This window comes from Enoplosus armatus, chromosome 10, assembly GCF_043641665.1.
Source record: "Enoplosus armatus isolate fEnoArm2 chromosome 10, fEnoArm2.hap1, whole genome shotgun sequence".
Lineage (NCBI taxonomy): Eukaryota > Metazoa > Chordata > Actinopteri > Centrarchiformes > Enoplosidae > Enoplosus > Enoplosus armatus.
The window spans coordinates 7383949-7397125 of record NC_092189.1 but is presented as its reverse complement, the minus strand read 5'-3'; the positions used below and the strand labels follow the sequence as shown (position 1 = coordinate 7397125).

General features: G+C 44.0%; 1 protein-coding gene across 1 annotated transcript in view; it reads left to right on the top strand.

Annotated features, from left to right (window-relative positions):
• The first annotated feature begins 4723 nt into the window (after positions 1-4723).
• The window catches only part of ablim3 (actin binding LIM protein family, member 3), a 34427-nt gene continuing 25973 nt past the window's right edge, over positions 4724-13177 (top strand). The window contains exons 1-2 of the mRNA XM_070913790.1: positions 4724-4875; positions 7936-8105. Of these exons, the coding sequence (XP_070769891.1) occupies positions 4724-4875; positions 7936-8105 (322 nt within the window). The remainder of the gene's footprint in view (positions 4876-7935; positions 8106-13177) is intronic.

The following is a 13177-nucleotide window of genomic DNA, read 5'->3' as shown; positions in this document are numbered from 1 at the left end:
GGATAGGAGCGCTAAGTATATCTGGAGGTCAGAGTGGCATTTGCCCTGAGTTCATCCATACTGGAACATTTTTGGGATTCTTCATTCACAGCAGCAGCTGTTGCTCTGGCCCTCCCAATGTCTGCTTTTCTCCTCTGTCACTTGGAAGAGAAGTGACAGAGGACTTTCGCCACCACCAGTAGCACACTCGACCTCTCTCGGGAGACCACCCTCGTCAGCTGTTGCCCCCTCATAAAAGTCCACCTGTGTCTTCTAACACATTCATTGCAGGAGCAGGAAAAGCCCCTTTTAAGCTGGAGGTTTCTTCTGGAGTTTAGTTCACTGTAATGCAGCACATGACACATAAGTCAGACAGCCTGAGGGCTTCTGTCATACTTACTCTAGACCGGCCCAGGGGCTGCCATGATGCTAAGCTGACCTTGTATCAGCTGACTGTGACCCTGATCCTCTGTCAGCTGAATCAGGGCTTTTTCCTGTAGGGCTTGCTGGTCAGCTGCGTGTGCATGTGCACGCCTCTGTGACTCCGTTGTGTTTACAAGTTATCACTGGTTGATTCGCAGGGCTTGGATCTCCAAGGGTAGACTTTTTAAGAACCCCCCCCCCCTCCCTCTCCTCTCTGTCCCTTAGCTGTCAGTAAGGCCAGCTGAAGTTAACGTGCACCAGGTGCTCCGTGAACCGATGCTGTCATGTGCTCCCTGTCCTCCCTCCCCCTTGTCCTCTGTGTCTATACAGTAGGAACTTGCTATCACTGCATCATTCATAATCTAGCCTGTCATTGTGAGGCTCTACATTATTCATCCAGTGCTCTTAACCCTCTGGTACCGAGCCTTGCCCGTGCTGCCAGTTCTCGTGCCGTGCGTGCCGGGAGTGGTGCCGCGTCTCCTCGCTTGCTGAGAAAATGTGTGGAATTCTTTTGTTAAGCTTCAAAAACGCTTTTTCTCAGCTGACACAGGGGGGGGAGGAGCGCATGCAGCCAGCATGTGGAGAGCTGTCACAAGCCCTTGTGATTTAAAAGCATGCGCTCAAACAGGAACACACACACCAACAACATATCAACCTGTGTCTTTGTGAGTACGTGTGAACCTGTGCATGTGTGCATTTAACCGTGCGTGTGTGTGTCAGCATTGTCACAGCAGGCAGATGGTGGGATGACATGTGTCTGTAGTCTGGCTTTAGGCATAAAAACACAGCAGGCATCAGAGCTGAGGAAAGAACATCTCCTCTCCTCTCCTCTCCTCTCCTCTCCTCTCTCCCGTCCTTCCAGTCAGTCAAACATATGTTCCCGTCCACCCTCAACACTCTCAAGGTTTGGATGTGAATGGGCCTGTTAGGCTGTGCTGTGTGCAGTGTTTTCCGCTGCATTGGGTGTGATAGCCCAGAGGCCATCGACACACACAGAGTAATTACACACAGCTCTGACTGTCTGTCTTCATCTTGTGGGCCTTCTATCTCTCATGGTCACTGGGTTTTGTGTGCGTGTGTGTCTGGTCAGACTCCTATTTTCTGCCTGGCTGGCAGCCGAGGCAGGACTGTGGGTGTAGCAGGTTTGTTTCTGGTGGAAAGGAACATGGTTTAACATACTTACTATATGCACACTAGGAAATTACTGATGTGTGATAATTTCAGCAGAGTAGAGACGCAGTTTTGTGAAATTTAGCCTAACTGCTAAGTCAGGTTTCTGAGATACAGTGTGTGTGTTTCAGGGGAGTGATAAAACACATGTTGATCAATATACTGATCATTGAGCTCAGGGACCTGAGGGGATCTGCAGAGCCATACATCACAGACAGCACTGACACCTCTCTCCTTCTCTTTCTTTCTCTCTGTATAGCAGAGAGTATCCAACAAAGTACGTCCAAAAGGCATTCCCATTTGGGTGTTTTAACTTTAAAAAGACATAGTGTGTGTGTCTTGAATGCATGATAATGGAACTCAACAGCAGCAATCTCTACTGAAGTATTGTTCAGTTTGCTGAGCTATTTCGTCTCATGTATAGTCTTTTTAGCCACACGTGCAGTGTCGCTCCATGGATGTTGGTCTGTCTGTCCACTACTTTGGTTGAGAATTAAATATCTCAACAACGGTTGGCTGGATTGCCATGACATTTGCTACAGTTACTCATTGCTCCAAGGGGGTGAATCCTAATGACTTTGGTGATCCTCTGACTTTTCATCGTGTGCCACCAGCTCGTCAAAGTTGACACTTTTTCTGCTGAATATCTCAACATCCACTGGACGGATTGGCACAAAATCTTTTACAGACATTCAGGGTTACCACACGATGAATCTTAATGACTTTGATGATCGCCTGACTTTTGACCACCATGATTGTCCAGTAGAGGTAAATGACCAACTATCTGCAAAATTAATTACATTCTCATCAGCCTCAGCTACACTATGTGTTTAATTCTAATTAGTAAATCTTAGCATTCTAACACGTTAAGCTAAGATCTGAACATGGTAAACATTACTAGCATGTTAAAATTGTTGTTGTGAGCAGTTAGCCTGTTGGCATTAGCATTTTGCTAAAAGAACTGCTGTCATACAAATTAATTAATGTAATTTCACTTGTTTTAAGAGTTTTCTATAGATGTGTCAACATCTTATTGATTCAAGAAAGGTCTTGAAACAACCTGATTTAGTCAGCATCAGCATGAGCTTTGGCATCAGTGACTGACTGGAAATGCTTTGAACGGAACTCATCGCAATTCTTTAAAAGATTGCTTTGACCTGATGGTGGACATGGAAGAAAAAAGAGCGGGTTGCAGATAGCGTAAGGATTCATTCTCCACTGACCACAGATATGTGAAGTAAAGTTCATGGAAACCCAGAGTTTTCCCGATGCTTTGTCATGGATCAGTGTTTTTGACGTTTTGATGGTGATAGACAAAATGTCAGGGAGTCCACAAAATCATAAGACTTTCCTCTGGGAACCATGAATATTCATGTTAAATTTCATGGCAAGTAATTGTAGGGATACAATATCTTGGTCTGGACCAAAGTGTGTGAATGGACAGAATGATCCAATGACCCACTGACAGTGTCCTCCTTAGGGAAAAAATAAATAGATTAGATACAAATACACAGGACAGTACTAGATTAAATGATGGATATTTTCTGTGCTGTTCCGATGTCAGTTGTGTTTTTTCTTTTTTTATGGGAGGAATGAGTCAGAACAAGGGTAGACAGGGAGGGGAGCCATATCATATATGATTCCTGCTCTTCTGCCTCATCTGGTGAGCAGTCCAAACCAGAGCCAAACACCATTTATCACTCCTGCTGCCAGACGCCTTAGTTCAATAACACAGAGAACAAAGGTGGGAGACAAAGATGCACAGATGCAAACACAGATGCTGGGATGCACACATGAATATTCAGAGTACACAGTCATGCACAACTGTTATGTATTTACAGCCTGACATAAAATCAGGCACATGTTTTCCTTGTTCATTTGCTGCTAGTGTTATTGTGGTTACTACACTGGTATTCACTTTGATATTTGTACAACAGTTAAAGCCCCTGCGAGAGACTGCATGGGAGTAACAGTCAGTTGAAATTTAATCTGTAAACTCTAAACTCTTGATTTAATTTGATTTAAATGAATAGTATAAAAAGAAGAGTCATTCAGTATATGGTGTGTTGTGTCCTCAAGGTTGCCGTCTCCATGACCTTGGCTTCTGCTAGGATTGAGTGATCATTCAGACTGTCAGTAGCAGTCTGACCTTTCTCTCTCTCTCCATAGAGTGACAGTATGTTTGTGATATCACTGGACACTATCATAGTTCTGATGAATGCTCCTGGCCAAGGTCCTGACAGAGACGAAGGGAGATAAAGGGATGGGATGGGGGGAAAGGCACACCTGATCATTGGGTGCATTGGATTACAGACAGGGAAGACATGGTGTTGCTTTGTTACCACAATATATAGCATTAAGTGCTGATTTTATACTGTATCTTCCTCTAGAATACAAGAACATATTTTGGTCTTAGCTAGATACACCGCTAGCCAAATAGTTTCATTGCATTTTAACCTGTAGAAAAACAGATACGTCAACAGTGATGATTCTCTTAATTCTGTACCCGAAGAGGTGTGGTGAAGCTTGGATTTGGGTTTTCTCCTTAACACCATGTTTTGTCAATTTCTGAAGCAAGTAAACCTTATTTCAGACAATGGGCTGGGCTATAGATGGATCTGAGGTTACTTCAGGGTACTTCAATACATTGATTTCTTGAAGCTGGCATTAGCCGAACTACGTATTGGTTCATTCAAGGAGTAGCTTTAGATTTTAGCATTGGATTTGGTGACAACTGAAGATGTGTGTGGTAGAAATGTCAGCAGAATTACTACACTTTGGATTAGTTTGTGAAATCTTTAGCTACAGGTAGGTATTGCTAACATATAAGTGGCCCAGTGTGACTGGGTTGAATTAGATTTGTTTAGAACCAGATTTAGGCCTGTGGTCTGTGCACACTAGATGCTGATTTAAAGTTGTCCCTGTGTCCAAAATTCATACAATGTAATAATACAACTGATAAGGGAATGTTAGCAAAAACTGTATAAAAGTACAAAAAGTAAATTTGGGTCGTAAAACAACACATTTTTCCTATAATAACTCACATTAAATCCACATCATCTTTGCGTTGCTTCCCTTTTGATCGCTGCTCTTCACCCCACTCACTCATCACTACTGATCTCCCAGAATCCCTTGTGACTGAGCTTCCAGCATGTACTTCCCCGGGGCTGTCAGGTCAGGGGCAGAAATAGTAGCAGCCTCTCAGTCCCTAGGGATGCTGTCAGCCTCTCTGACCCTGGCCCTGTTCTTATCACCTGTCTGCCGGAGGCTGTATTCTCCCGAGGCACTCACCACTGATTTGGAGTCAGTGGATTACCCATGTAGTCTTGTGGCTATCATTAGAAAAGTGACTCAACACCTCAGCATGGGAGAGGATGGAGGGTTGCTCGAGAGCTCTATAATGGGTTTAGACAGGGAGAGCTTGGCTGCGTTCAATGAGAATGAACGCTCTGACACAGTTTGATGGTGTTACATAATGCTTCAGCTCCTGCGGTGATTGTGTACCTGGATTCTCTGCGGAGGTGCGGCTTTTTGGCATGCACAGTCAACAAGTTAAATAAGCATCTCATTCATTAAAACATACTTGTTGCAAATTAGCAGGAATCCTTGCTATTTGCCTGGCCTCCGCCTTGAACACTGCACCCCTGTACGATTTAGGTACATGTTGACAATCTTTATTCAGCACCTTGCACAGTTTTTATACGTGTTGTTTCTTTCAAACAACTTTGCCTGGCTGGGCTGTGAAAGCAGAGCATTTTATAGTGAGCCAGAGGTTTGTTTTTGCCCACTTTCAGAAGGTCAGCATTGTAAATAAATGTCCGGTGTGTTTCCATGAGGTGTTGGCACAGGCTTGCATGTACTGCCATTATTTCCCATTATCTCTCATTCACACCTGATGGGATCAGTGTTTGGTTTTACGACAAAGAAAGATTGCCTTCCTTTTTCCTGGTCACACACACACACACACACACACACACACACATATGCATATACAAAAACCCACTTCCAAGGGAGTGTCATTATTTGAACCAGTGGCTGAGCACTTATCAGGCAGGGTAGTGGGTCCCACTGGTGCTGCCAGCATTGTGATGGAAACAATGAACTAACAGAGACTTGAGAGTGTGGGAGATTGGGAGTGGGAATTAATCATGCTAGCATATTTCCAGTGCCTACACTCCTGTCCTGAACAAGAAAATAAACTACAGTCATACAGTCTGTCTTGCACCCATGGATATGCCGTCACACTCAGTACATACTGTAGCCTACACTATGCATATACTGTCGTCAAACTTGGAGCATGCAAAGGGTGCTCTGGCTATGAAGCATGTAAGGCTGTTAGACTTTTTAAGTGCTGCGAGTCCTTCGGGATTCATCCAGTGAAATGGAATCAGCAGCTCTGTCACGCCAGCCCATATGCTGCAGCGGCTCTGACTGAAGCTGTAAAGTCCTTCACCTATTCAGGTAGGCAGTAAGGCCAGCTGGTTACCCTGCCATTATACCCCTTCCACAGAGTGTAGGACCACTCACATGCTCCTTAAGGAAGATGGAGCAAAATAAGAGACTGTGAACCCAGCTGTTCTGGCACAGTCTTAGTATTGGGAGGCTGGTTGCCTCTGCAAGAGAATCTGTTTATAGCCTAGAAGAGAAGATGGACCTTTAAAGAGCCTCTAATAGCCTAAGAGGTCTTAGATAAATTCATTTTCCAAACTAATTTAAGAGCAAATTAATTTATCATTTAGCTTGTGATAGCGTTTATTCCATTACTGTTAAGGCTGTATGTGAGAACTCGGGCTTGCAGGAGTCTGACATGTAAGCTAATGCACAATGAGGTGGGGGGATCCATCCACTTTCTAACCTGACGCAGCAGTGTGTGTGTGCGTGTGTGTGTGTGTCAGCCTGTATGAGTGAGTGCGTGAAAAATAGAGACAGTGCGAGAGAAAGCCTGGAGCTTACCCAGCTTACATAGGTGTCAGACCTCACAGCTTTAGAACAAGTGTTGACAGAGTTACATGCTGATCTTATTATGTGAACTGCACACAGTACAGTTGGTAGTGTACTCAGAGCCCCAGTTCTGGTGATGAATTGCTGCATACATTGGAGAAAATATAAGACGGTTTGTTAAGCTTAATGCTGAAGTCCATTATGATTTTGAATTAATATAACATTATTTTGTCCATTAAAGTGGTTGATACAGTTGTATCTGTGCCATTTAGAAATGTTGATTATAGTTTGTCGGGGTCATATCTATTATATTATTGGTATATTATTGTATACCAGTTAGTATGAGGCGAAACTATTTGTGCTATGATTCACCAATCATAGCTTAGCAACCATAACTAGGCACGGCAGGCCTGTCCAGCATTTCTGTCGAAGCGGTGTACACGGAGCTCTAGTGGAAGTGATGTTCCGTGTTTAAAGAGTTTGGATAGTGTTTTGTTTTCAACTCTTTCCAAAACCAAAAATATAAGAGCAAAAGGAAGGAATGGCTTAAACAGTGTGTGTGTCTGCTCTAACGTAAGCTGCAAACCCAAACCAGCATTACTTCCAAAGCCAGGTACAGTATTTAGCAGGGTTATAAGTTGCATTGAATATAAGCCCCATGCATGACTAGCACATCCACTGTGTGTAGTGATTCTCCACTGTATGAGAGCCGACTCTGGATGCTACTATATCAGAGTGTAGGCTAACGTTACCAGCCCTGTCTTGATTTATTTATTATTCCAGCCAACTCATTACCCAAGATAGCATTATGTTTTGCCTAACAAATTGGTTAACCACCTTAAAAGCCTTCACTCTTGTAACTTTAAAAGTGAAATGTGAAACACGGGAGGATGAACACAGGAAGTGAAATGTGAAATTACAAACAATAAAGCATAAATGTAATCTGTTTTTACTTTTTCCTTATCATACTTAAACACGAGAACATGCTGTTTCTTTATTACGTGGATCATCAACTATAAGAATGCTGACCTTTTCACTGGGACCTGTTAGGTTTAGCTTTAGTATTGTAGCAATATATATATGTATATATACATATATATATACATATATATATATAGTATATGTACTGTATGAAGCCATGAATAAAGTCAAATCGAAACACGAAATAGTTAGCCGGACACAGCATTTTCAACCAACTCATGAAGCTAACATCAGCTTAATTAGCTGGCTAGAAATGAGGAGCTTGCTTATGTCTACCACTGTCAGAAAGAACCCATTGTTTCAACAATTACTGAGGATTTCAAGCGGTAATCTGCCACCGTTTTCATTGTAAACTGCATATATGGAAATGGAAAGCTTGACAGGCGTAGCAACAGTAACTAAGGGGGCTTTGGCAAACCGTCAGCTTGCAAAATAGTTTAGTGGAATATTAATTGTGTTTCTTTTGTCTTCATCAGCTTATCACCAAGGCTCTGAGGGCGGTGAACGAAGTTCTGGACCAATCCGGTGCCAGCGATGTCGGGAAGCATGCAAAGGAGAGGTGGTACGAGTACAAGACACCCACTTTCACGTCAAGTGTTTCACCTGCACCGGTAAGACATGGGAACCTGACCCATAACAATGCCACACAGTGTGAGTTAGAGCAGACAAACAGCTGTAGGGATCACATCAACAGGTGAAGTCTCCAGACGTGGGGTGTTAGAGTTCAATAACATGGGAATCCAGTTGTAGACTAGAAACAAGACATCTATCTTGGTCACCACCTTCCATACACATACATTGACAGATATTCGCTGTATCCTCTTGTTCATCCATCTCCTAGTGTACATGCTGAGTGCTACTATTAGCCCACAGTGAGGATTGGAACGGATCAGAGATGCCTTGCAGGGGACTTAGGCTCCTGCTAAGGTAGCTTGTTATTGCGCTGTCAACTTGGATGGGATTTTCCCTCAGTTGTACGCTGTGGTCTAACGAGACTATCTCAACTAGCTTTGCAGTGCCACAGGTGAGCACTGCTGATCCACAGTAGACCCAGTGGTGACATAATCTCACACTCTCTTACAACGGCATGTGTTTCTCAGCATGTGGTTTGTAATGTTTTAAATATAATAGCTTAACTATTGCTTAAAGAATATAGGCCAAATATAGGTCATTTAAGTTTTTTTTTATTCCCATTTTGCTGACATGTCGCTGACATGTAGATTTACTGGCACATTTGCAGAGTTGAGTGCAGTCCTGAAAGGGGCTCATGACAGTTAAGTATTTGTACATGTGGAAATTAGAAATCAAAAAGCGGCGGGTTAAGGCTGCTTTTAATAAAAAGTCATGGGTTACTTTCAGTTATTTGCAAATGACTCAAAAAAACTCAAAAAAACAACCATAGATTAAGAAGAAATGTGTCATCTAATCACACCAATTTTTTGCATAATTATGGACTTATCTGACATAATGTCCAACAAATGTAAACAAAATTATGAGATTAGTGCAAACCACTGTCAGTTTTTTTCACTAGTTTTAAGACTTTTCACAGTCAGTGCTTAAAATGACTCAGTAAGATGGACATTTTAAAGTAGAAACTTTCTTTGGCAATCTTTCAAAGCTGTTGTTGAGGAGAAGAAGCAGAGTAAGTTGTGTTTGTTACTGTATGAGCTGCACTCGGAGCCGTTGTACAGCAGATGAACTCACTGAGGGCTATTCATTGGAGGGTTGTTGTTACATGTTCCCTACGTGTAGCTGTTACACACATGAAAACACATGTATACAGCGCACACATACACACACACACACACACACACGCACTCTGGCATACAAGCGTGCACATCCATACATGTGTGCACGCTCACTGTGGTTGTGAGGGGTTGCTGTGGTAACGGTGTGAAGGGGCACCCTGGGCCCTGGTTGGTGGATATTCTCAGCATCTCTGTGGTGCTATTAACCAATCGGAAGGGCTCGATGCTGTGCCCCAGAGAAAAAGGGGGGTGAACACAGGAAGCGAGCAGAAAAGAGAAGAAGAGGGGGGATGGGGGTGCTGTTTGTGTCGCCTAAACATTACATCATCACTTGAGTGTAATACCAATCTGCTTCTCACTTGCTCTCCTTGCATTTCCCCTCTCACTCATAGCAGCGGTACAGTAATGGAAACTGTCATCGATGAGCATCATGTTGAATACACCTATTAGACAGCCACCCCCCCATGTTCCAGAGAGCTCTCCACATCCCATGAGGCACCGGGGCACTATTGTGCAGCTAGACTCTGCCACATCCCTGCCCATAATATGCTCTCCTGTATGGGCCTCTGCACAGCCAGCAGTTCTCTAAAGCTTTTATTGTTCAGTGTCTACCCCCCCTCCCCCCCCACACACACACAAGCATGTTGTATGTTCTTTTGAACTTCATAAACACTGTCTCTTCTCTATTGTCTGCGTTTCTGTTCTCTGCTTTTCATCAGATCCCCTGTATATTTTCTGAGGCTGAATGTTTGTGAAAGCAGTAGCAGAATTTAAAAATCGAATTTCTATATTCTCTTCCATCTCTCTGTTGCTTTTTCTTTCACTTTTTCATCCCTCTCTCTCCCTCTGTTTCTTTCTCCCTTTCTTTCCTGATGACAGTCACCCAAGCATGAAATCAATTTCTCATCTTGGGACAGGATGACATTGGCATGCGGCCCGTGTGATTTGGAGGCTAATGGCTAAACTGTATTATACCATTGCACCAGAGTGACAATCCGCTGTCAGCAGCCAATTACCTTATCTGTCGGACGTGTTTATGAACTCTGTGGCTGGGCTGTGTTTCATCATTTGATTTCAGTCTTTGCTGGGCAATTGCTTTCAGAGAATCACTGTGTGTACCCAGGTTATTGACCTTGACCAATGATATTGCGCGTGCTTCAGTCCATTCATTTCCACTGTAAAACCATGACATCAAATCTTAGTTATTTCCCCCTTTTTTCCTCCTTCTCCTCTTTTTCCTGCTTTATTTCTGTCTCCTTTTTTCCTCAAAAGGGCTGACTATGCCCCTCTGAACAGTCAGACTTACTTTGTGTGCACACACATTCACTTAGCATGTAGAAATACATACATCCATCCCATCCGTCATTTTATCCTCCCTCTGTCTTTGACCGTGCTTTATAAAGCCACATTACTTTCTGGATGCCACATTACCATAATCCCCCTCTCATGCATTAGTGAGAAGCAGAACAGATCACTAATCATGTGCATTTAACCTGTCATTTGAACCCATTATACAGCAGCTGATTACAGCGTGAAGAAGCAGCCGCGCAATCAGCTCAAGAAAGAAGTCTGTGGAAAATGCTGAAGACAGAAGCCAGCTCACAGATTGATGCATCAGCTCCAGACATAGAGAAGGCAGTGTGTGTGTGTGTGTGTGTGTGTGTGTGTGTGTGTGTGTGTGTGTGTGTGTGTGGAGTATGTGGATCCCGTAGCACTTCTCAGTGTAGCAGCAGGCTGTACAGTATGGATGATGTGGTGTTGTATTACCAGCAGACGGGCTGACTCGTGCATACTGGCCTAATGACATAGTGACCACATTCATCCCGCCTCTGGAGCATAATTGGCACTCTTAGATTCCAACAGATACAGCGCGGCCTGTCAGTGGCACGAGCGCAAAGCTAACACACACATAAATCACACGCAAAAGGCAAAATGGGCGCGTGTGCAGCCAACTCACATGCTGACAAAAAAACACAGAGGCAAATATACAAGCACAGACAGAGACAGATGCAAACACAGACACATTCGCACATAAACTGCCAGGCTGCTCCCAGTAGTTATTTATTTTCTGAGACAAAACTGATTTTTCTCATAAAACAGCGCTAAAGGGAACAGCAGATTTACACAGACAGGTCAGATAAATACTTGACTGCTCTGCTAATGCTCCATTTCTAGCTGGTATTCTCACCAGGGCTCTTGGAAAATTGCAGCATCTTTGTCTTTTTCTCTGCAGACCTGTTACAGTCAGCTCAGAATCCCTTTGGATGCCATTACCCCCCCCCCATCACTCAACCTCTGGGTTAATAACATCAGCCTACTGTACTGTACTGCCTGTTCTGTTATCTGAAGGCGAGGGACAGACTGAGCTAGAGGACGGGAAGGAGGGAGAGGAAAAAGACATATAGCAAGAGGGATGAAGAGAAAAACAAAGAGAGGTTAAGAGGAGAAACAGAAAAAAAGACACACACCACAGAAAAAAAAAGTGGGGGGTGACCGGGAAGGGGAGCTTCCTGTAGCTATAGCAACCGCTGGTACGCTGGTCCAATCACCACGCCAATGCCTGGTTGCTAGGGAGAGATTCCAGCAGAGAGAGAAGGGAGCGCGGCAGGCAGCGGGCGCTTTTCCCCGACGACTCTCCGGGATCCGGGATAGATGACAGGGATTATTCCTCCGCTTTTCTCTCTCAAGCGTTACCGTCCATAGGGATTTTCACACACGACGCCCTGCCTATTGTCTTTAAGTGTGCGTGTGAGTGTAAAATTGTGTGCCACGGTGAGGTGGAGCTGCTTAAGTGTCTGGCTCAGTAAAGGATTGATATCTGAATGATAAAGAGGATCATTAAGTGGCAAACCCTGCTGTGTTACACATTTTTTGCATCTTATTGCAATTATCCCTGTGTGTCTGTGATCTCATTCGCACCTATTTTGCCCTCAGCTGAGTGTCTTATCAGCCCTCCGAGGGTTAAAAGCTGAAGGCCTCAGCAGCGGGGCTGGTCTGCTGGTATGAAGAGACTCCACTGGGCCACCATCTGTCTCCATCGACTACCACGGCCAAATGCTAGGGGAACCCTGTCACTCATGCACTATTTCTCTCTACTTTAGCCTTTAGCTGCCTCGCTCTCTCTCTTGCCTCTCTCTTGCCATTTTCTACGACCACGTCTGTTACTGTTTTTCCTTTTTACAGCCACGCTCTAGCATGCAGCATGGCTCTTGGGAAATTGGTCCACCACTTTGGTCCCCAAAGCAGAATCCTGCTGACTTTGAATTTTGAACATTTTTGGTTTTGACTGAAATGTCTGAGGTGGGTTGCCATGAAATTTGGTGCAGACATTCAAAGTCCCCAGAAGATGAATTGTGATTACTTTTCATGTCAAAATGTGTCAATACTGGTTTATGACCAAAATTAATGACATTCCTACCAGCCTTAGCTGTCCTTTGTGTTTAGTGCTAATTAGCAATGTTAGCATGCTAACACGCTAAACTAAAATGGCGACACGATGAACACTATACCTGCTAAACATCAGAGTGTTAACAAAGCTGAAAGCGCCATGCCTGAGCAGAGCCTCACAAAGCTGCTAGTGTGGTTGTGTGTGTGTTTTTGTTTCACTCCTCTTCCTGTCTGTCTGATCGCCTCTACTCCCACCCTGTGATTTGGCACAACTTGAGAAAAGACATTATTTACTCTTGAAGTGTTTCCTCCTGTCAGAGGGGGCTCACATCCAGGGGACAGGGGGGAGGGCAGAGGAGCCCAGGCCCCATGTTGGTAGCACAGATGTGGGGGTGAATAGGTGAGCACCTCCCCTGCTGAAACATGTCGCTGCCCCACTACATACATGAGTCTCTGCTAAACTGTGGCTGTTGTCTTGAAAAAAGCCTTGGGAATTAGCATAATATTGACAGCAGCACTAAAACAACTAGAAAGTGCAGCGGGGGTAC